We start from the raw sequence: 21,846 nt of genomic DNA, 5'->3' as shown, positions 1-21,846 counted from the left end.
GAAACGGAAACAAATTGCCAGAAATGGCCCTGCATGCACTGACAGACGAGCAGAGAAGCCAGGTGAGCATTTGCTGCCGAATATTAGTAATAGTTCTGAAGTGATCTCGCGTTTGTCCACAGCATAACTGCCGTAGATAAACCGGGTTCTATTAGCAGCACCCCAAACGAAGCGACAAAGTGCCGAATGGCGAGGACATGGTTCCTGTCCCTCTAAAATATATAGCAACGAAACCATTGAAGAGTTGATCACTTTTTTTATCCTAGCAGCTTGGTGCATCATGAATATCGGACTGAAGGATACATAAAACAACACTTCGAAATCTACATGCTAAAATCTTTCAGCCAAGCGATTCACCGGGTCCGTCCGGATATGTAGACATCTGAACAATGGTTCCTAGTGTACGACAACGCGAGGCCCCACACTCCATATCAGTTAAGTATTATCTCACCAAACAATAAATTTCTCCTCCACCACATCCCCCATATTCACCCGATGTGTCACTGTGTGACTTCTTTTTATTTCTTCACGTTAAATTGCCACTAACAGAGACGCATGCTGAAGATGTGGGAGCAATCCAATCTGTTGTGACTAATGTGCTGATGAGTACGCCGGATGACGATTTCGATGCTTTCTTTCATTACCTCAAGAAAGGGTGGCTCACGTGTACATATACCGAGGGGGTAATTTGACAAGTCCTAGTGTCATTAATTCGTCAGTTCAATTAATATTCTTTTTGAACTTCGGTGCTGGGAATTTTCTGACAAAGATTGTACAACACTTGAAGATTTAATGTCATAAAGGGGTCCTGAAACGCTTTTTTTTAAACAGGGAATAAAGCATTGGAATGAATGTGGTGCACTTCAAAGAATGTGTTGCAGAAAAAGTTTTTTGAGAACGACCTGGTACGAACGAATTTGATGGGGTTGCGATGTTTACTTTCCCCGCTTCTCCTGAGCGTATTAATTCCTCTCCGCTATAGCTACGCCGATAGCATACCATCGTCCTACACATTGCTTTTTTTTCTTTCTTTTCTTTATTTCTGTTAAGAGCTTATAGTAAAATTTCAGAGTTGGCGTCTTGTAAACGTGCCAGCGAAAAAACAAAGAATCCAGGCCACGAAGGACGCATGTGTCTGGACCAACAAACGCTACTTTCCCGTCTCCTAGAGAGTGAGAGAGAAGCAGAAGACAAGGGGAAAGGCAATGAGGTCAACCAGATGAGTAGATCCGATTTGCTACCCTACGCTGTGGAAAGAGGGGACGGGGAGGTAAAATGATAGCAAAGATAGAAAAACTTAAAGGTCCTATATGGACCACCACATCCTGTGCAATGCTAGTGGCGCCGTTGCATAGCCCCGAAAAAAAAAAGCGGTGTTTCGATTGCTGGAGGAGAGAGCAAGCGATCTATTATGAGAGGTTGTATAGGTTCCCTGCTGCGAGCAGTGGAATAGCATGCAGCTTGCACGTTCACAGCAGCATTGTCCACATATCGGGAACGCTTCCGGACCATGTTCAAAATATTTTTCCGTGCCCTTTCAATATCAACGGCCCCAAACGGCCAGTACAAACGATATGTTCGTAAACAGCACGATGTAACGCTACGGATTAGTACCTATTGTGAAAGCATCCCCACGTGCTTATGAGCGATGACCCTTAATAAAACAGGTTTTAGGGCTAGCTGGTGTATCTTTGGACGAGCAGATGAGGCTAGCAAAAATGACGAAGACGGCCTAGAATACATGCCTGGGCTCCGGCTCGTATGATTACCAGTTTTTTTACTGTACTTGACCCTCGAGCCATATGAATTTCATCCGATGTTATGAAACGGAAGGCGCGACACCACGACTATGTACCAATTTTTCCCTCACATATGAGTCGGCACTGCCTCGTTCTGCTCAATACAAAAGGCTTTAACTGTTGCCCGTGAGAACTTCAGAGCAGTAGGCGAAGTTTGATCTCAAAAATTGCAACAGCCGTTTCCGTGACGCAGATAAGCTCCCTTGTCAAAACGTTAACTCCTGCAAATTGCATTCTGTGTTGACCCCCTCTACATAACTTATGCTTCTTTGCGTTGTCACTCTGTCTTTTCAGAGATCACCAGCGATACTCTTATTCAATTCATAAAATTTCGAAGGAATGCAGCGGCAGTGAGTGATAGCGTATTCTTTGTCTATAAACGCCGCTGGCATAACCAAATCAGTCCCTCGTAACATAATTTTGAGCCTTGTTAGCAGTACCTACATCTAATCCCATTCGACAATTTGAATGTCTCGTAGAAGTTATTCAGCAGCGCATTACATTCAGCAATGTAAAGTGAGTTTATGGATGTTTTCTGAGGCTTGCCCAATGACCGTTTATATATTGAATGATAACAATTCACAACCTACGACAGTTCGCAGCAAACCGAAAAACATGAAGACCCCGTATAGGTGTTTCCGCACAGCACTGGAGTCTCTCTTTCGATTCTCGGTGTCAGTGAATGCCCTCGCGTGCATTCGGTCTATCAGCGAAGCTGTTAGTATAACTTTAAAACGTTGTATGCCTGTTTTCCAGATGCACAAAGCTTAAGCTTGGAAGGAATGGAGGGAATGTTAGGGGTGATGTGCTAGCAACTGTTCAAATGTGTAGCTTTATTAGGGCTGAAATGAAAACCGCTGAACGCTCGCTTCCTGAAGACACAACCATCTAGACATAAAGATTGTTACAGCGCCAACACATGCAACCACAAAGTATCAAGGACGAGACACAAGCGCTGCACGAGGTTCTCGAGCGACCGCGACAATCGGCGGCGGCGACGAGGGACTGGTTTTGCCGCGGCAGAAGGCGATCCGTCAGCGTCGCTTGTCGTGTCACCGGTTTTTGGTCAGCCAGGCAGCTTTGCCTGTGGCCCTGAGGACTGTAATGCGGTTTCGGCCGATTACCCCGTGATTGCGCAACATGGTAGCAACCAGCCCGCCCGCTTCTATCTGAATTCGCTCACGTTGATGTCTCGCTGCAATAATACTAAAATATAAATAGTCAGCCATTGCTTTGATTCAGCTCTCGCTGAGCACAAATTATCGATTATGTTTTGTGGCTATTGTTGAAGCTAGTTTTTCTTTTCTAACTTTCTTTTTCTGTTAGGTCTGGGACGCCACGGAGAGCCGCGGGGCTGTTGTGATTTTTGCCTAGTAGATGGCGCCACAGCATTTCAAACTGCCGACCTGGAATTCATTTTCACTGGGGATGATGGTATATTAAAATGAGATCTAATAAATTTTGCTTGAAACATTGTCCTCGTAGCAAGGTTGCAATTGTTTTTCCGCGCATACGATTGTATTTATTTGGACAACAATGAAAATCTGCCCCTACTTTCTTTCGCGACGTCGCGTCCACATAGTTGCCTCACGCCGCGATGCGACAGCGTGACGGGGTCTGCCTGTCGCATCGCCTGTCGCTGTCGTTCGAATATCGCGTGCGTATAATATGTAAGATACTCTTTGAGAGCTTTGTTTCGAGGCTGAAAAATAAACGCTGCGAAATATGAAGAATAGCACGCGATTACGCATTAGCGTAGTAGCGTAGTAACGTAGTAGCGTTGGAGGCGGGGCGCATGGTCGGGGCACGAGATGCGCCCCGTGTGAGACCTTCGGGCGTTTGTGCCTTCAAATTTACTGCCCGCCCGGAACACTGTACGCCGCACGGCCCACACGGCTGCATAGAAGAACCGCTAGTCTTCGTGCGCACAACGCCCGTAGCCAGCCGCACCGGGCACAACGCTGCCCTGTACTGCTTACAACGCACACGGTGGATCTCTCGCATCTCTGAAGACAAAATCGCCCAGGAGAGGGCGACACGCGTACCGTCGACCATGACCGCATGACAACGGCGGCGTCGCCGACGGCGCAAACGCGCCTCGAAGTCTTCCTGTAACTGACATCGCGATAAAAGTGTGTTGCCGCGCGAAAGGCCGTTTTGTGCATCAATGTTCTGGTAACGGTGGTGTGCGATATCTCTTCACGACGCCCCAACAGCTATCGGCGCTCGTTCCGTAGCAAAACCAAGGCGACGTGCCACCTCTTGGTTGTATCACAGCGGTCTGCAACATTGCAGGGAAATAGATGAAAGCTTGTCGCATGGACGCTTCGTTATGCATCTTCTTCTTGGGCGTGCACCTACAATTACTAATATTAATAAGGTGTGTGCAATGTAATTTAGGCAACGTGAGTTGCTTCTCGAGCTCTTTGAAACACAGACTAAATGTGTCACTTTCGCATATACTGAACGGACGGAAATAAAGTTGTAACCAAACTGAGCGTCGAAAACAAATTTTTGCATCCTTGACTTTAAGGTATTCTTTACACCAACTCACAGATTCGTTCTCGTAGATTCAACTTAGTAAGCAGAACATCTTTGCAAATGTATCTAACACTTAGTGTAACCTATCTCAAAAAATAATGTAGTCTACATATATTTCTTGGTATTCAGTGTTCTCAGGGCTAGTTACACGTACGTACAGCAACAGCTTGAGACCCTATTCAACAAACAAAGCTTCAAGCGTGAAATGACTAATATGCTTGTACAGACAATACTTAAGAATTATCAAGGTGGAAAGGTTATACTTATGCTTCTTTCCGCATTATTCAAATCTGTAGAACATATTTTACAGGTATAATGTCAAGCGCTTTCCTGCATGATCTTTCCCCGCAAATGTGTATATATATTTCTGATACACACTCGGAGATAATTATATTGTAAGGAAGATAACCAACGTGCTGACAGAGTCAGCAGCATCGGCAGCATCAAGCGCGCGGCAGAGGCTCGAGCTCGGGAACTGCTCGGTGCATGCTAGAACCGGCGGTCGCTACGAATCCCAATAAATCTCCTTTATAAGTGGTGGAGCCGTGCTGGGTAACGTTCCATTCTACCATCCTGGAACTCCCTTCTCGGACGCTACCCTCAGCCATGCCGGACGCCGACCAGCAGACTCTTCCATCGCCACCCGTCCCTTGCGCTGGCACCGTTCACCAGCGTGAGCTTCCCATCTTCAGCGGAACCGACGACAACGACGTTGAAGAGTGGCTGTCGTCCTACGAACGGGTGAGCGTTCACAACAAATGGAATGACTCGGACAAACTGGCTTACGTATCATTATACCTCGCGGGCGTGGCCAGTCTCTGGTTCAGAAATCACGAGAGGGATATCCGAACGTGGTCGGCGTTCAAGACGTCGATTACCGAAGTGTTTGACCGACCCGCCGTCAGGAAACTCCGAGCCGAGCAGCGTTTGCGTACACGCGCACAGGACACGGGTGAGACATTCACGAGCTATATAGAAGACGTTCTAGATTTGTGCAGGCGCGTGAACGTTGCCATGACGGAAGCGGAAAAGATCAAGCACGTCATGAAGGTAATCGATGATGACACGTTCCAGATGCTTCTGGCCAAGGACCCGCGCACTGTTGGCGACGTCATCAGCTTGTGTCAGAGCTATGACGAATTACGTAAGCAGCGAGCTCTGACAAGGCGACATCCCACACCGAATGCGGCGTCACTCTGCAGCCTGACCACCGGCCAAGAACAAGCCTCCTTGATAACCCAAATCAAGGATTTTGTCCGCGAAGAAGTCGCACGACAGCTATCTCTGGTGTCCGTTACTCAGGAGTCTTCCAGCACTTTGCTGTCTCATCTCCGTAACGTGATCTATGAAGAGGTCGCTGAAGCGCTACCGGCTGTTCACCAGCAGGATGTCGTGACTACACCAGTCACTTATGCTACGGTTGCTGCAATGGCCCCTCGCAATGTGCCCGTGCGTCGCTTCCAGCAGCCTGTGCAACGCCCTCCCCCTCCCGTCTCCTGGACCAACACTGCCGTCGCTAACCCGCGGCGTACGCCGGACAATCACCCTATATGCTTCGGATGTAGGTATCCCGGTCATGTCGCAAGGTTCTGCCGCCGCCGATCGCAGGCGTTCGATGACGATCGCCGAGCGCCCTATGTGCCGCCCGATTCAAATGCGCCTTACGGATCCTTCGACCCATCACCAGCTCGCTCCCAGACTGATCGCCGCCCTCGCTTCGAACGCCTCCGATCACCCTGTCCACGTCGCCGATCGCTTTCCCCTTTGCGTCGACGACCCATTGCTAACGAAGAGGGAAAATAGACGACGCAGTTCCTGAGGCAAGAACTGCGCAAGTGTCGACATGCCGAAGTCCTCCTCCTTTACCTGCCAATGTCATTGATGTGTTTATCGAAAATGTCGCTACAGTCGCCCTCGTCGATACCGGTGCCGCTATTTCAGTTATGGATGCCAGGTTTTGCCATTCGCTTCGCAAAGTGACGACGTCTCTGCCTGGATTGTCGCTTCGAACGGCGAGTGCTCAACCCATTTGCCCTACCGCTGCTTGTACTGCCCGTGTGACCATACAGGACGTTTTGTACACGATTGAATTCATAGTTCTTTCATCGTGCTCCCACGCGGTTATTCTAGGATGGGATTTTCTCTCACGCCACAATGCCATCATCAATTGCGCTCGGGCTGAGATTGAACTTTTCCGCCTTGGTGGCGTGGCCTCCGTCGATGCTCATCCTGCTGCTAAAATTGTCGTGAAAGACGACACCTGTATTCCCCCGTGCTCTTCAGCATTCGTACTAGTCTTCTGTAGTACCATATCCGACGGGATGGTCTTCTTCATGCCCTCTCATCACTTTGGTACCCGAAAAGCGCTTCGTTTGTCCTTTGCAGCTCTGGATTTTGCCACCGGTGTTAGCACGATACCCATTTACAATCATCTTTCATCGCCGCTATCACTGCTCCGCCACGAATGCCTTGGTTACGTCGAGTCAGTCGATTCAACACGGATTGTCTCCGTCCTCGACGAAGTGCCTTCTACTGCCGTCCATGAACTGAGTGCCCTCTCCATACCCGACTCAACATGGACTGGTGTGTTCGGCCCATTCATCGCCGAAGATTTGACGCATTCGCAGCGATCTCAACTTCTCCCAGTCCTTCAGCACTTCCGCCGTTCTTTCGACGTTGCGCAAACATCTCTTGGCAGTGCGTCGACGGTCGAGCATTACATCGACACTGGCTCTCACTCACCGCTGCGACAAAGACCATATCGCGTGTCCGCTACGGAACGTCGCGTCATTGCAAACCAGGTCGATGACATGCTCCGTCGAGACGTCGTTCAACTTTCCCAAAGCCCATGGGCCTCTCCCGTGGTCCTCGTCACAAAAAAGGACGGTTCCATCCGCTTCTGTGTTGATTTTCGACGGTTGAACAAGATCACGCTGAAGGACGTCTACCCATTAGCACGCAGCGATGATGCTCTGGATTGTTTTTGAGGAGCCGAGTTCTTTTCTTCGCTGGAGTTGCGGTCAGGCTACTGGCAGGGTCCGATGGCAGAGGCCGATCGCCCAAAAACTGCCTTTGTTACACCAGACGGCTTATATGAATTCACCGTCATGCCTTCCGGACTTTGCAATGCACCTACTACGTTCGAAAGAATGATGGATAATGTTCTGCGTGGCCTCAAATGGAAAATCTCTCTTTGCTATCTTGACGACATTGTGGTGTTCGCCCCTGATCTTGAAACGCACCTGCTCCGCCTCCAGCACGTACTCACTTGTTCGACCAGCGCCGGGTTGCAACTTATCCTGAAGTAGTGTCGATTTGCTGTTCGTCAGCTCACAATTTTAGGCCATGTCGTGTCAAAGGAGGGCATTCGTCCGGATCCCGGGAAGCTACGTGCTGTTACTGCGTTCCCAAAACCTGCCACTATGAAAGAGCTACGCAGTTTTATCGGCCTCTGCTCTTCCGGCGATTCGTTCGAAAATTTGCGTCTATTATATCGCCTCTCAAGCAGCTCCTTGGTGGCGCTAGAGATCTCTCATCGTGGTCTCCAGCGTGTGACGACGCCTTCACAACCTTGCGCCGTCTTCTCACGATGCCACCCATCCTTCGCCATTTTGACCCTCAAGCGCCAACCGAAATCCATACTGATGCAAGCGGTGTAGGCCTTGGCGCTGTGTTGGCACAGCGTCAAGCTGGCCACACAGAATGCGTCGTCGCATACGCGAGTCGCACGTTAAGCAAGGCGGAGACCAATTACTGCGTTACAGAAAAGGTGTGTTTGGCAATTGTGTGGGCGCTTGGCAAGTTTCGCCCATATTTATACGGCCGATCGTTTGACGTAGTGACCGACCACCACGCACTATGTTGGCTGTCGACGCTCAAAGATCCATCGGGGCGCCTTGCCCGCTGGGCATTGCGAATCCAAGAATATCAGCTTCCAGACCCAATTGACCAGGCTGTCTTCAGCTGGATTCCCTGACTCGAGTGTGATGGCAGTCGCTGAAAGCCTGCTACAAAAAATGAAGAGTGCGGCTGTGAGAGCTGCGGAAGATCCTCGTCGAGATGAGGCCTGTGGTGGTGCCCTATGTACACAATATGGCCCATAATTTAAAGAAGGTTGCTAGCAGGCATGGGGTGCCGCTTGTGTTTTCAGCCCCCCGAAAGCTAGGAAGCCTTCGTTCTCGTATCGAAAAATACGAGACGATAAAAATGGATGCGGCACCAAGCATGCGCGACCGTTTATGAAGTGCACCGAAGGCGTCGTGTACGAAATCTCCCTCTCATGCGGCCTCTCCTACATAGGGCGAACTGGGCGCGGCGTTAACGACCGAATTAGGAAACATGAGAGTAATGTAGAGCAAGATAAAGAAGGGCCAAACATTCCCAAGCATATTAAGTCCTGCCCGTCACGCTCTTGTGAGCCATGTTTTGCAGGGGCGCGAATTCTGGCAAAAAGTAAAGATCAAATAGCTCGGGAAGTAATTGAAGCTTTCTTTATCGGAAAGAAAGGAAGCATGTGCGTGAGTGACCCGTCAATATCTTTATATATGGCTGAAAAGAAATATTTAACCAGTTCGCTTCCATATCAATCTTGATGTGATTGTGGTCCTTGCGTCTAGCGACGGGTATATAAGTGTATGGTGTGCCTACGAATAAAAGCAGTTGTAAGCGGCACTCTGTCCCGTCTCCTTCCTTGTGTCGTGTGTGTTTTCGCGCCTAGTACCCAAGATGCTTTAATCGAACTCTTGGTGACATGCTCGCCATGTATGTCTCACCTGATCACTCTAACTGGGATCTAGTTCTTCCGTTTGTCGCCTACGCCTACAACACCGCGACTCAGGCCACTACCGGATTTTCACCCTTTTACCTTCTTTACGGCCGTCATCCTTCGCACACAATTGACACCATTCTGCCCTACCGGCCGGACCCATCCGAATGCCTGCCGATCGCGGAAGCCGCCAGACACGCCGAGGAATGCCGCCAGCTGGCCTGCCGATTCACCTCGCACGACCACAACCGTCAAAGAGCCGTTCACGATGCCCAGAACTCTACTCCCACTTTTCTCCCGGGCGCTCTCGTCTGGTTGTTAGTGCCACACCGCACGCCTGGGCTCGCTTCAAAACTCCTTCCGAAGTACGACGGGCCATACCGCGTTCTCGAGAGAACATCACCGGTTAATTACCTGTTTGAGCCGCTAACGCCGCCGTCCGACATGCGACGTCGTAACCGCGAAGTCGTTCAGCGTCTCAAGCCGTATCACCATTCTACCATCCTTCCAGAAAACTAAGTCGCCAGGATGGCTCCTTTATTTCCGCGGGGTCATTGTAAGGAAGATAACCAACGTGCGGACAGAGTCAGCAGCATCGGCAGCATCAGGCGCGCGGGAGAGGCTCGAGCTCGGTAACTGCTCGGTGCATGCTAGAACCGGCGGTCGCTACGAACCCCAATAAATCTCCTATATAATATTTAAAAAAAAAACGAAATGAATACTTCATTACTGAAACAATAATTATTTGGCGCTATTATTTTTTATTTTTGTCTAATAACTCTAGCCTATTTTCGTCAACTACACTGACTATCTTCAGGCTGAATAACCACTTTTGCTTGCGGCACGTCTGCGCAGCGGTGTACAAATAGCAAAATAGCAAAAAGCAGCACATTCATATGCTATTTCTGCACCTCTATCACGCCCCATTTTTTGCGGGAACAATAGAATGCAACAGGCCCATGCGCGAGTGACATTCATAGAAATTGAAATCAGGGGATGGATGGATGCAAAACTTTAATAAGGTCCTGAGGTACGCGACTCAGCGCGCTGCGGGCACTATAACGCAAAGCTATTCCTAACTTTTCTATTCCACTTCTGCAATCAGCCTTCCGGGATTGGTCAAAAACTTTTTTGAACCACCCCAACTTCACCTGTCAGTCACGCGACGTCACGAAAACACCGCGATAGCTCCCCATTTGATATGACGTGTACACGTTGATTATGCATGACTGGACTGAACAAAAGAAAAATAGTTATTTCTGACGCCTTTTGGACATTAGACATCAACTATCGGTAAAAAGTTTTCGGGCTGCACCAACATCACCTGCCTGTCCCGCGACGTCACAAAACTGCGCAAGCTCACCGCGTCAAAATGACATGTACGCGTTAAAGCTACATTATTGTGCCGAACAAAACTGAACTTTTCTCTGAATAGCCCCGGGCTGCCCCGTTCCGAAAGGAATAAAAAATGGCTGCCACCGTGCACTCAGGCATTCGCTACTCGCACCTACCGAGGAGCTTTGTTTACTTGCGTATAATAAAACTTTTTGCGTGGCCGTGTAACGTTTTTGAGCTCGTTCGGCACGTTTACGACCTCGCTCTTCCAACTCTTCTTTGCTGAGAATCCGTTTTAGCGGATTTCTTAATCTTCCGTTGCACGCCGCCGCGATTTTCGACCAGCCACCGCAAGCTCAATAAGGGAAAGCGGACCAATCGGAGACGCCGACACCACCCTTTTCATCCGGTTATCTATTTTCAGTGCGCTGGCTCGGCCCCCATCGAAACCCTCTATACTTGAGCGTTCTCCTCGCCTTCTGGCAGTCAATTACAAACGAAACACCGCTCAATGTAAGCAATATTGTTCATTTTGAAAGCAAAAAAAAGCGACCTCCTATAATCTAGAAGAGCGTTTGATTGGGCTGTTCAGGCAAAGCTGAGGGTCACCACCCGATGCTTGCTTCGGCGGTTACGCAAATTGAACGTCAGGAAATTGGAATAAAAACATATTGGAATAGTTTTACGTTACAGGGCCCCAGGTGTTCTTCAACGCGAACAAGATTTATTTGCAGTTTTCTCGCTACAACGCCCTTTGAGAACCATAAAATTGTAAACATGTACATTTAAATTATCCTAAAACCGGTAAGTTGCCATCTGTGCGCTTGTTTTACTGTTCTTCTTTTCTTTCTTCTTTCTTATTTTCGATATTTTTTTAGGAGAGGGGGAGGGCATGTACTCCTCGTTTCGCACCAATAATTTTTCGCCGATTGATCTTGCGTGGCCTTGTTCTCATGCAATTCTATATGTGAACGTTAAAGTATATTGTCAGATTGTATGTACAGTACAGTACATACGTATACAGCACAGAACAAGAACACAAGTGAGATAGTACATGTGCAATTATAGAAAAAAAAAGAAAGCAGGAGGAACGTTTTCAGTTCTCCTAGAGGAAAGACGCATGCAACATTGCAATTTTTGCATACTGCAGAAACGTGGGGGGTAGAAAGTTTTAGCGCAGCACAATGCAGCATTGTGAAGAAGCCTAGAACAGGCTTTGGCAATGCGCTTTTTTCTTTTTCAGTGCTGGTGCGATACCTCAGCACTTGGTACCTTTAGCGTCAGTGGCACTGTGGCCCAACGAGCAACAATTAAAGTGTAGATTATTCTGCGTTTTAAGGCGTCAGCATTGTCGGCACAAGAACATTTCTTCGGGCCAAGCTCAGCATCTCCAGGAATCGAAACGTTCGCTCGAAGTATGGAAACAATTGAAGCGTAAACACGACCCGAACTCCATTGTTTCTTTTTTCTTCTTCTTCTCTTGCTTTCGCTAACAGCGGTTTCACATTTCACAGAAGCAAAGCGTAACTACAGAATTTCCTCGCGTGTTAAAAAATGATACTTTTACGTGCCGTCTGAGCGCCTTCTCCTAAAGAAGCTCTTTCTTGATTTAATTACATCAAACAGATGATTTTTCACCAAATGGCTCATGGCAGGTGACACAACCGCAGCGATCCATCTGAAATACTCGAAGAGGTGGACGTTAATTTTGGGACAGAAATCACACTGTGCAAATACACGGTTCGCAATTTTTCATTGCCTTTTCAAATAACTTTTACATTTACTACAACGATGCTGTTATAGCTAGCCATCACTTATGGATTTTACCTTTGTCATCGCGTTCGAGGTATCCTACATCGAAAAATTGCATTAACATGCAGTTGCGCTCCAGGCATTGTCTTCGCTTAGATAATTACTAGGGCACGACAGCGCAAAGTAAATTAAAACGACGAGGGAATTGTAATGCGTTGACAAATTGTTGCATTATTTTTACGCATCATACTGGCATAGTTATAGCTTCAAAGAGAAGTTTTGGGGCAGTGGTATGCTCATCAATTCGTTCTGCCGCAATTTCTTATTAAACTGAATCAATAACGAATTATGACGAAATAAAAGTGTTATATTTCGCTGATATTATCTTTTTTATATTCTTGCTTTAATTTGTACAAAATACAAATACCAGATAAATCTATTAAGGAAACTAGGTTAACTAAAATTTGTGGACGAAACACATCAGTGTAAGTATCAGTATTGCAAATGACACACTAATTAGATCGGATGATCCAAAACAAAAAAATGAAGTAAAATAAATCAAGTAGTGGGTTCCTACGTGCCAAAACCACGATCAGATCATGAGGCACGCCGTACTGGAGGAGTCCGGAATCATTTGGACCACTTGGGTTTTTTTTAACGTGCAGCTAAACCTAAGTATGAGGGTGTTTTCACATTACGTCCCCATCGAAAGGCTGCCGCCGTGGTCGGGATTCAGTCCCGCGACCTCGCACTTAGCAGCCCAACACCACAGCCACTAAGAAACACGGCGGGTCAGGCGAAAGAAGCCTGTTAGTAGAATATATATTGCGTTCAGCGTTTCCGGTTTTTTAGTTTTCTAATGTCCTACGTATCTTTTTTACGTACAGTATAAATTGTGCAATTATTCTTTCTTCTGATTCCAGATGGTCTGGTTTTCGGTTTCTTTTTTAAGATGAACTTTCGCCAAATGTTTTAAATGGCTAATTATTCGCATCCAGCTGGACGGGTTGGTTATTTTTCCTTTTTTCTTAATTGCTTGTTTTCGTTTCTGTTTTACTGGTGATTATTTTATTCACTAACTTCATTGACACTCAAGCGCCCTTGGTCATTCTTTGCCAAGTGTTCAAGACCTTGGCCACGTCATATTTCCTTGCAAAAGGTCATTGTTTTTTTGCTACCGTGCTCACAGTCATTTTCCAATACATTTTTGCTTTAAAAAATCTTCTTTTCACGAAATCTGCTTGCAAAGATTGCTTAGTACGTGAAACATGAAACAGTGAAAAATTATATAAAAGTTATTTTAATATGTCATGCTGCACAACGTCGCGGCCAGAAGCTAAAATGGCCTGTTTTCAATTATTAGTGGGGCATATTGGCCATTACGGTTGGAAAACGTGCTTTCAGAGGCCCAAATTTTTAAGAAAATTGAGAAATTCACCATTTTCACTGGCTAAATAAATGTAATTATTATTATTAATATTTCCCTCCACGATCGTACAAGTGTATTTTGCTGTAAAAATGTTATTCTGTCAATACATCATACACATTTCTGTGAAAAAGAAACATGAGATACAATGTGAAATCTAGGTTTTGGTTGACTTTCAGCATGATTTTCGTAATGAGGTGCTTCATGTAAAAAATATGACATAAAGCGACTGATATTAGTCTGTTTGTTTTCATTTTGCTTCCGTCAATATCTCATTTTTATTTTTACGTTAGGGGATATATAATGCTTTAAGTTTGGCCCCTGAAGCACGCTCGGCATAGTTGCCTACCACCACTTCAACCCCACAGCCCAACGGCTGTTGTGCTTCAGGGACTTGGCACCCTCCGCACCGGACTGTAACACGAATTTTTTCAGCACCTGAGGGCACATTCTATTTGCCTCGTCTTCCTATCGTACCTCCCAAAGCATGGGAGAAGCCAAGTGTTTGGGCTAGCGCTCCAGGAGTTCGCATATTTTTATATAGCAGTCCATCATTTTTTCTATTGCATTATGATTTACGCGCCTCTCTGCAAAGCTTCGGAGTACACACCTACGTGCGCATGTCAGAGAAGCCTGGTACATGGTCAGTGTTTGTCCACGATAAAGGTGCAGAAAGCTTTGAAGCAGTGCCGGCGTTTACGTACGTGGCTACCATAAATACAGGACGAAGAGGCGAGCTTTGGCACTTAGACGCACGGCTGTCACGAGGCAAGGTAACCCTAATGTCACATTCAGGACCGCCAAATAATCATCGTTATCATCATCATTGTTAGTCTATATTACTAACCCTGAAGAAAAAGCGTCTCTCCTTCTGTTCTAGAAAATATCGCGCCGTTTTCTGAACTAACGCAATGCACAACCGCAAGTCTTCTTATTAAACTTGCTCCGAACTTCGAAAGTCCAATTTCAGTTGTCAAAACTTTCTGATGGAGACAGCTTTCGCTGAGCGACTTCTTTAATTCGGCCCTTCCGGTCCGTGCTTCCCTGGGAACAACGTCAGGCCAGGAAAGTCAGTTCGCCAAAGGCGACGTCAGGTTCAAGTTATGACGTTTCGTTGTTCCCTTAGTTGTAGGTGTGCATGCAACAATCAACCTGCGTGCAAGCGCGATGACACTTCTTTCTTCTGGAACTGCAAGGTTCGGCGCCCGCAGCATCATGACATTTCTGGGAGTTGCCACAGGAATACAATGCAAAGACAACACTTATAATTGTTTTTGAGACTCAGTCATACAGTCGAGCCCTCAGGTGCTGGACAACTTCGCGTCGCAGTCCCACGCTGCGCGCGCCGTCTGTCTGGAACACAACAATCATTGGGTTGTTGTGCGGCGAAATGGTGGTTCGGAATTATGCCGAGCGGTGATCACGGCCCGATTAAAAGTTTCGTATTGCACCTAAAACAATATCAAAATACGATAATAACGGTAACTGAACGCCAACAAACAGACCTATTTAATGCGCTTTGTGTCACAGCTTTACGTGGAGAGGTTTATCGCAAAAATCAGGGGGAAAAGTGGATCAAAACCTGTATTTTCGTACGTTTGTCATGTTTGTTTTTCTCAGAAAACTTGTTCAATTTATAGGCGCAAATGAAAATTTACGGTAAACTAAAGCTCCAAGATCGTCAAGTAAGTTAATTACAATGAACTAAATCATCGCCTTGCCAGTAAAATTGCAAATTTCGCAAACATTTGTCAAAATTTCGGGGCTCTCAAAACATATTTACCTACCGACGTTGCCTAAAAATCCATTACATATTAAAAACAAACATTTGTAGGCTCAACAGGCGAAGTTGTGCTGCATTACGCATAAGAAATACTTAATTTTTCTTGCAGAATTAGGTTCCACGTATTTGACAGAACTTCATCAAGCACGTCACGCGACGAACTTTTTTAACAAAGGTATCGGGGGAAATGACAGTGAGCAAGGTAGCAAATAACCATGATTCCAACAAGAAAATCTGAGGAGCTTCAGCGACATGTCAGGGACACTTGGCTTGCAATTACTCTGCAGTGTGATCGCAGATTTTATTTTTAAGCACTGCATTTCCCCCAATACACAGAATAAGAATATTTCGAGAAGCAGCCTGGCAAGAGCACACCATGCAGGAACTAAGGCTGGATGTATTGATGCTCGAACACAAATAATTAGACTCAATGTTTAAAATTATACGGCTACAATGATACAAAGACTAATACAAAAAAAATTCTAGGTGCATACGACACAACGTTACCATTCATTTCCCTTGCTGAGTTCCTCCTCGGCAGTTGCCGCTGCACAAGGGCTACAAGAATCTGTGCCAGGTTTCCCAACTTTTCTTGGCGCCTCCCCCACCTCACCTCCCTGCAGCTCGTTTTCGTTGCAGCGGCAGGTAAAACGAATGCAAATGTCAGAAAGTTTTTATTTATTTATTTATTTATTTATTTCGGATACTTTCCTGGCCCGAAGGCATTACAGAAAGGAGTGGTAAGTGAGAGAAAAAAAAGTACATAATTATACAATAATAAGTATTACAAAACGGCAGAAAATACAGCAGTCTTGAAATTGCCAACGTCAGAAATGGTAGCGATGGAGGGAGGAAGGTCGTTCCAGTCGGCGCTGGTTTTAGGAATAAAAGAACCATGACACATCTTTGTTCTAAAATATGGAACACCAGCTTTAAACATGTGATCGAAACGGGATGAAATGTATGAAGGTCGGGTAATAAGATGATCCTTTAATAGTGGGTTGTGGTGATACAGCCTGTGGAAAAGACACAGTCTAAAACATTTACGGCGCAATGAAAGCTCCGGTAATGTAAGTGTGATTTTCATGGAAGTAATGCTGGCGTAACGGGAATAGTTAGATAAGATGAAACGTGCTGCGCGATTCTGGATGAATTCTACAGTGTTTATCAGTGTGATTTGATGGGGATCCCATACGGTGGATGCATATTCTAGCTTTGGTCGCACTAATGTTTTGTAGAGGGTAAGCTTTATCGGCATAGACGCAGCAGAGAAATTTCGACGCAAGTATCCAAGAACTCGGTTAGCGTTATTAGTGACGTGTTTGATGTGCGCATGCCATGATAAGTTACGTGAAATATGGACACCTAGGTATTTGTACGAGTTGACGGATTCAAGAGAAGTATCGTGAAGTAAGTAAACACGCGTATTGTCAGTGTTAGTGCGGCTTGATACATGCATTGTTTTACATTTATTAACGTTTAGTCGCATGAGCCATTTATCGCACCAGTTGGATATGCTTCTAAGATCGTCTTGAAGCTTATCAGAATCAGTGGGGTTAGTTATTTTGCGATAAATGACGCAGTCATCTGCGAAAAGCCTGATAGATGAATGGGAAATGCATTTAGGAAGGTCGTTTATGTAAATCAGGAAAAGCAGGGGTCCCAGTACCGTTCCCTGTGGTACACCCGATGTTACGGAAGTGCGAGAGGATGAACATTCATTAGCTGAAACGTACTGAGTTCGATTAGACAGAAAGCTTTTAATCCAGTTTAGTACATTAGGGTCAATGTTAAGCATGCTAAGTTTAAGAATGAGAAGATCATGTGAAACAGTGTCGAAAGCTTTTGCAAAGTCTAAAAACACGCAGTCTACATCGAAGCCCATATCAGTATGGGTAAATAGGTCATTAGTAAAACATATGAGTTGCGTTTCACATGAAAATGTTTTCCTGAAACGGTGTTGTTCAGTCGAAAAGAAGAAATTAGACTCAAGGAAATCAATAAGTTAAGAATGCTTGGGTTCCAGGGCTGTCGCGTGAGCTTGTATCTACTAGGCTTCTTACATCGGAGCACTAACAGCTGCCAACCGATATATATCTTAAAGCTTTCAAATGTGCCTTAACCACAAGCTACCATTCGAGTATCGCTCATGAACGGGCAGACCACTAATTGCACATACCGAATAGCTAAATCAAAGGTAATCAAAGAATCCATCCAATATAAACCACTATTCGTTGAAAGTGCTTTATGTCGGTGGGCTCCAACATAACCCATAACCGATCCAACATAACCCAGCAACCAAGTAGCCACGCCAATCCTAGGAACGGAGGCAAAGAAAGCTCCACCTTAATATTACAAGACTTGCAGTTTATACTGCTTTGTGCATGTGCATGCAATTTTTTTTCGATATTGAGTTATATAAATATCAAACCTTTTTGTACAATAGTAGCAAAACAGCGTAAGGTGAAAAATGAAAAAGAAACGAAGTTGGAATTTGTAAACATGCTCATTATTAACGTAGATGGTCAGCTCGCACAAAATTTGTACAGAACGCAGACCAGTCTTTCAAGAAGAAGCGGAAAACTTCGAACTTCTCTTACTTCGTGGCTGTTACCATAAGAACTCATGCAAGCTTCCACCTCCAGCCAGTATTTCTTTGCTAGACTGCAATGACGAGCTTAACCTTCAGCTGTCTGTGGTCCACATAATATTTTTATTCTTCTCTAGTCTTCTCTGGTGTCTTTGCACGTTACTCAGAGTGATCAAACACCGAATCGCAAGGAGCCGAAGCTCCAGTAAAACCTCTTCAAAGCATTTGTGCGCTTATTTAGCTACACTATGGCTACAGAGGTAGGCATATGCACAGCACTGACTGAAGCAAACCTCGTTTAGGGCACGGAAGTATAATGTTGCTGTTGAGCGACTCAACCACGTCTTGAAGTTTGTACTGACTACGGCAAAACAGATTCTCTCTTGTCAGCCTCTCACATATAGGAAGCGCAGCCTTCGCCTCACCACTTGAGAAAAGTGGAGAAAGAGTTGGTGCTGACACAGCCAGGGCTCATGCTCGCTTGTTGCTACACCTGAAAGCCATCTCTGCAAAACCTCTGGTAGTGAGACTCATCAGTATAGATCATTACAGGAAAATAAAACCCCTACAGCTAGCATGCCTCAGTTAGAATAATAATTTCAGTCTTCTGGTTCGGAAAATGCTTTCACTTTTTAGGCATGAAAATAGTGTTCAGGCGTAGTTTTGTAATAACAATGTAGCAATTATGTTCGAAAAAATAAATGCTATTTTTTCAGCAGCATCTCCTCTTACTTAGTACTTATGGCTTAAAAACATTCACCTGCGGAAGACCCTGACAAATGTGGACTGCAACCATGAAAAATAGTGATGATAAGTACTCATCGTAGTTCGCTGCTTGGCTATAATCTCAGGTTAACCCAAACAGGGAAACGCAAAATTGTGAGGAAAGAAGAGAGGAGAAAATAAAACGATTATAGCTATGGTATACAGGATTACTATGACAATGTTACCGAAGTGGGAATGCAAAGTCGCAACACTACACACAGAGTAACCGAATGTTCACATCAAGGTTGAAAATGGTGCGAAATTACATTAAAAATCAATGAAATGAACGGTGGGAGCAACAAAAGGTGACCCGTATTCAGAAATGCGTCTTAATTTGAAGCCCACTCTTGATTTAAATTACCCCAGACCTGACCGCATCAAACGAAACGCAATGAGCGTCTTGGGCGCATTCGCACCAGGCGTCATTTATATCAAGACAAGCATGGGCTTCAAGTTTAAATTCATTTCTGAAAACTGGGGTAACTTTCACAGGGGAGCATGAGGTGAAATTCAACAAGCCTAAACGCCAAATATAACCCTGAGTTTTTTATCTTTCATTGGCCATGAAACTTTGTTTCCGGTGTGAAACATGCCAAAAAGGTTTCTTTTTATTATCATCGCATTTTTTCTGTTGCCAAAACCTTGAAATGAGCTAGCAGGAGAAGGGATATGAGGATTAAGTCTGAGCATGTTGACTTGTGATTGTCAGCCACGTGGCGCCAAGGTTCTTCTTTGTTTTGCCTTCCTGATAGCCGCACTGCCTTAAAATCACATGAGTGCAGTTATAAAGAAATAAAAAAATTTCCCTATTGTTCACTCTTTCTGTCTTTTTATTTGTAAGATGAACAGACCACCTGTGCGCTTTTAGTGATGACGTAGTAAAGTGATGACGTTCTAAAGTCGGCAATGTCTAGCCTGATCATGCTTTTCGTTTTTGCGATGCATGCTTTTCAATGGAATGACGTCGCAGTGCGAGTGCAAAGTGCACAGGCACCAAGGACGCCTTAGAAGAACGCTAACTGTCATGCAGTTTTTCTCACTAAGGTACCTCACGACAGATGGCGACTCAGGCTCCCCAGGAACAACGAGAAACAACCAACGCAGGAAATAGACACAACTGTATCACGACATGACGCAAACAATGGAGCCGACTACTGCGGAAGCTTGATCAAAAAGCAAACCGTGCTCTCTGATCAAGCTGCAGCTGCGCTGCTACAAAATGCAACTTACTGAGAGCGGCCATCCAGGAATATGTATTGGTTTAGGGTGTTCTCATGACTGAAGTCCTCGAACACAGTTTAGGTAGAATTCGCAAATTCGTAAGCAAAAGGCACGCGGATTCATGTCAAGATGTAAGGTCACGACGGAACAAAGTCAATTCACAAAGCTTGCAACTTCCTTGAATTGAACCAGTCAGTAAAGGCATCATTTTACGTGTAATCGAACGTCGTTACATTAAACGAGGACACATGGAAATTCCTGGAAATTACTTCTACAAAAAATTACCAGCGAATCTATCGCAAAAATGAATAACCTAGTGATGCAATTACATTTTGGAGTCAGCACTCTTTCTTTATTTCAGTGCTGAGCATGACTCCATAAATTTTAAGCAGAGCAGTGTTTGATTTCTGGGTAGTGTATACTACCCAGAAATCAAACTTCCAGTCCATAGTCCAAAGTCCATAGGGACTCATTTGTCAGTGGAGTGCAGCTACATCAGTCATTGCCAACTGCGGTTTTTTCACAATCCCTCGAATAATGAGGTGCCCCTACCTTCTCATTGAATTGACTATTGAATGAAGGAGGTGTGTTACAAATAAAACAACCTCTAATCGCATTGTCAATGTAATAATAATATTTAGGGTTTTACGTGCCAAAACCACTTTCTGATTATGAGGCACGCCGTAGAGGAGGACTCCGGAAATTTTGACCACCTGGGGTTCTTTAACGTGCACCTAAATCTAAGCACACGGGTGTTTTCGCATTTCGCCCCCATCGAAATGTGGCCGCCGTGGCCGGGATTCGATCCCGCGACCTCTTGCTCAGCAGCCCAACACCATAGCCACTGAGCAACCACGGCGGGTCATTGTCAATGTCTGGCCGCAGTGTTTTGTACTCTGCCAGGCATAGGTCAGCAATATCAAGGAACTTGCTTAGAAGAGCTTGTTCTTGGGTTAGTTGGTGTCTAAGCTTGCTCAGTCACTCAGAAATATTTTTTTTACAGCGAAAACTGTATCTGACTAAGCTTCCATAGTTTTTCGGCGTCCGTCAACAGAAAAAATCATGTGGGCCGATCCTGGTGACAATGCAGAAAGGTTCCAAGCTCAATGGCACATAGCCCTGTGGACTCGGGAACCTGTAACGTGCCCATCGGGATCTTCGGGATGGGCCCACGTATGGCGAGTGCGAGTGCTTACTGCCTGCTTCACCTCCGCCGCGGTTCTGCCCGCCATTGCACTACCTTCGGGATGGACCCACGTATGGGAAGTGCTTTATACCTACATCACCTCCGCCGGGGGTGGGCCGACTTTGAACTACTGTCGGCATGGGCCCACGTATGTGAAGTGCTTAATGACTGCTTAACTTCCGCCGTGGGTCGGCTCGGCATTGCAATATCTTCGGGATCGGCCCACGTATTGGGAGCGCTTAACGTCTGCTTCACTTTTGCTGTGGGTAGGCCCGGCATGGCACTACCTTCGGGATGGACCCACGTATGGGGAGCGCTTAACGCCTGCTTCGTCTCCGCCGTGGGTCGGCACGGCATTGCACTACCGTCGGGATCGACCCATGTATGGGGAGTGCTTAACACCTGCTTCAACTCCGCCGTGGGCCGGCCCGGCATAGCACTATATTTGGGATCGGCTCACATATGGGGAGTGCTTAACGCCTGCTTCACCTCCGCCGCAGGTCGGCCCCGGCATTACACTTTATTTGGGATCGTGTCACGTATGGGAAGCACTTCACGCCTGCTTCACATACGCCGGGTGTCGGCCCGGCATTGCACAACCGTCTGGATCGGCTCACTTATAAGGAGTGCTTAACGCCTGTTTCACCTCAGCCGAAAGCGGGAGTGCCTACGCTCCGTCCAGA

The 21,846-nt window shown here is 46.0% G+C and overlaps 2 protein-coding genes across 2 annotated transcripts in view; both read left to right on the top strand.

Annotated features, from left to right (window-relative positions):
- Positions 1–3,247, top strand: part of LOC142586278 (uncharacterized) — a 33,669-nt gene extending 30,422 nt beyond the window's left edge. Inside the window, exons 6-7 of the mRNA XM_075697526.1 lie at positions 2–62; positions 3,126–3,247. Coding sequence (XP_075553641.1) covers positions 2–62; positions 3,126–3,247 — 183 coding nt within the window. The remainder of the gene's footprint in view (position 1; positions 63–3,125) is intronic.
- LOC142585134 (uncharacterized) overlaps positions 1–21,846 on the top strand; it is a 211,287-nt gene that overhangs the window by 169,034 nt on the left and 20,407 nt on the right. The gene's annotated exons all lie outside the window — the stretch shown is intronic.

The sequence above is a fragment of the Dermacentor variabilis genome, chromosome 6, assembly GCF_050947875.1.
Source record: "Dermacentor variabilis isolate Ectoservices chromosome 6, ASM5094787v1, whole genome shotgun sequence".
Lineage (NCBI taxonomy): Eukaryota > Metazoa > Arthropoda > Arachnida > Ixodida > Ixodidae > Dermacentor > Dermacentor variabilis.
This window is presented reverse-complemented; position numbering and strand designations above follow the sequence as displayed.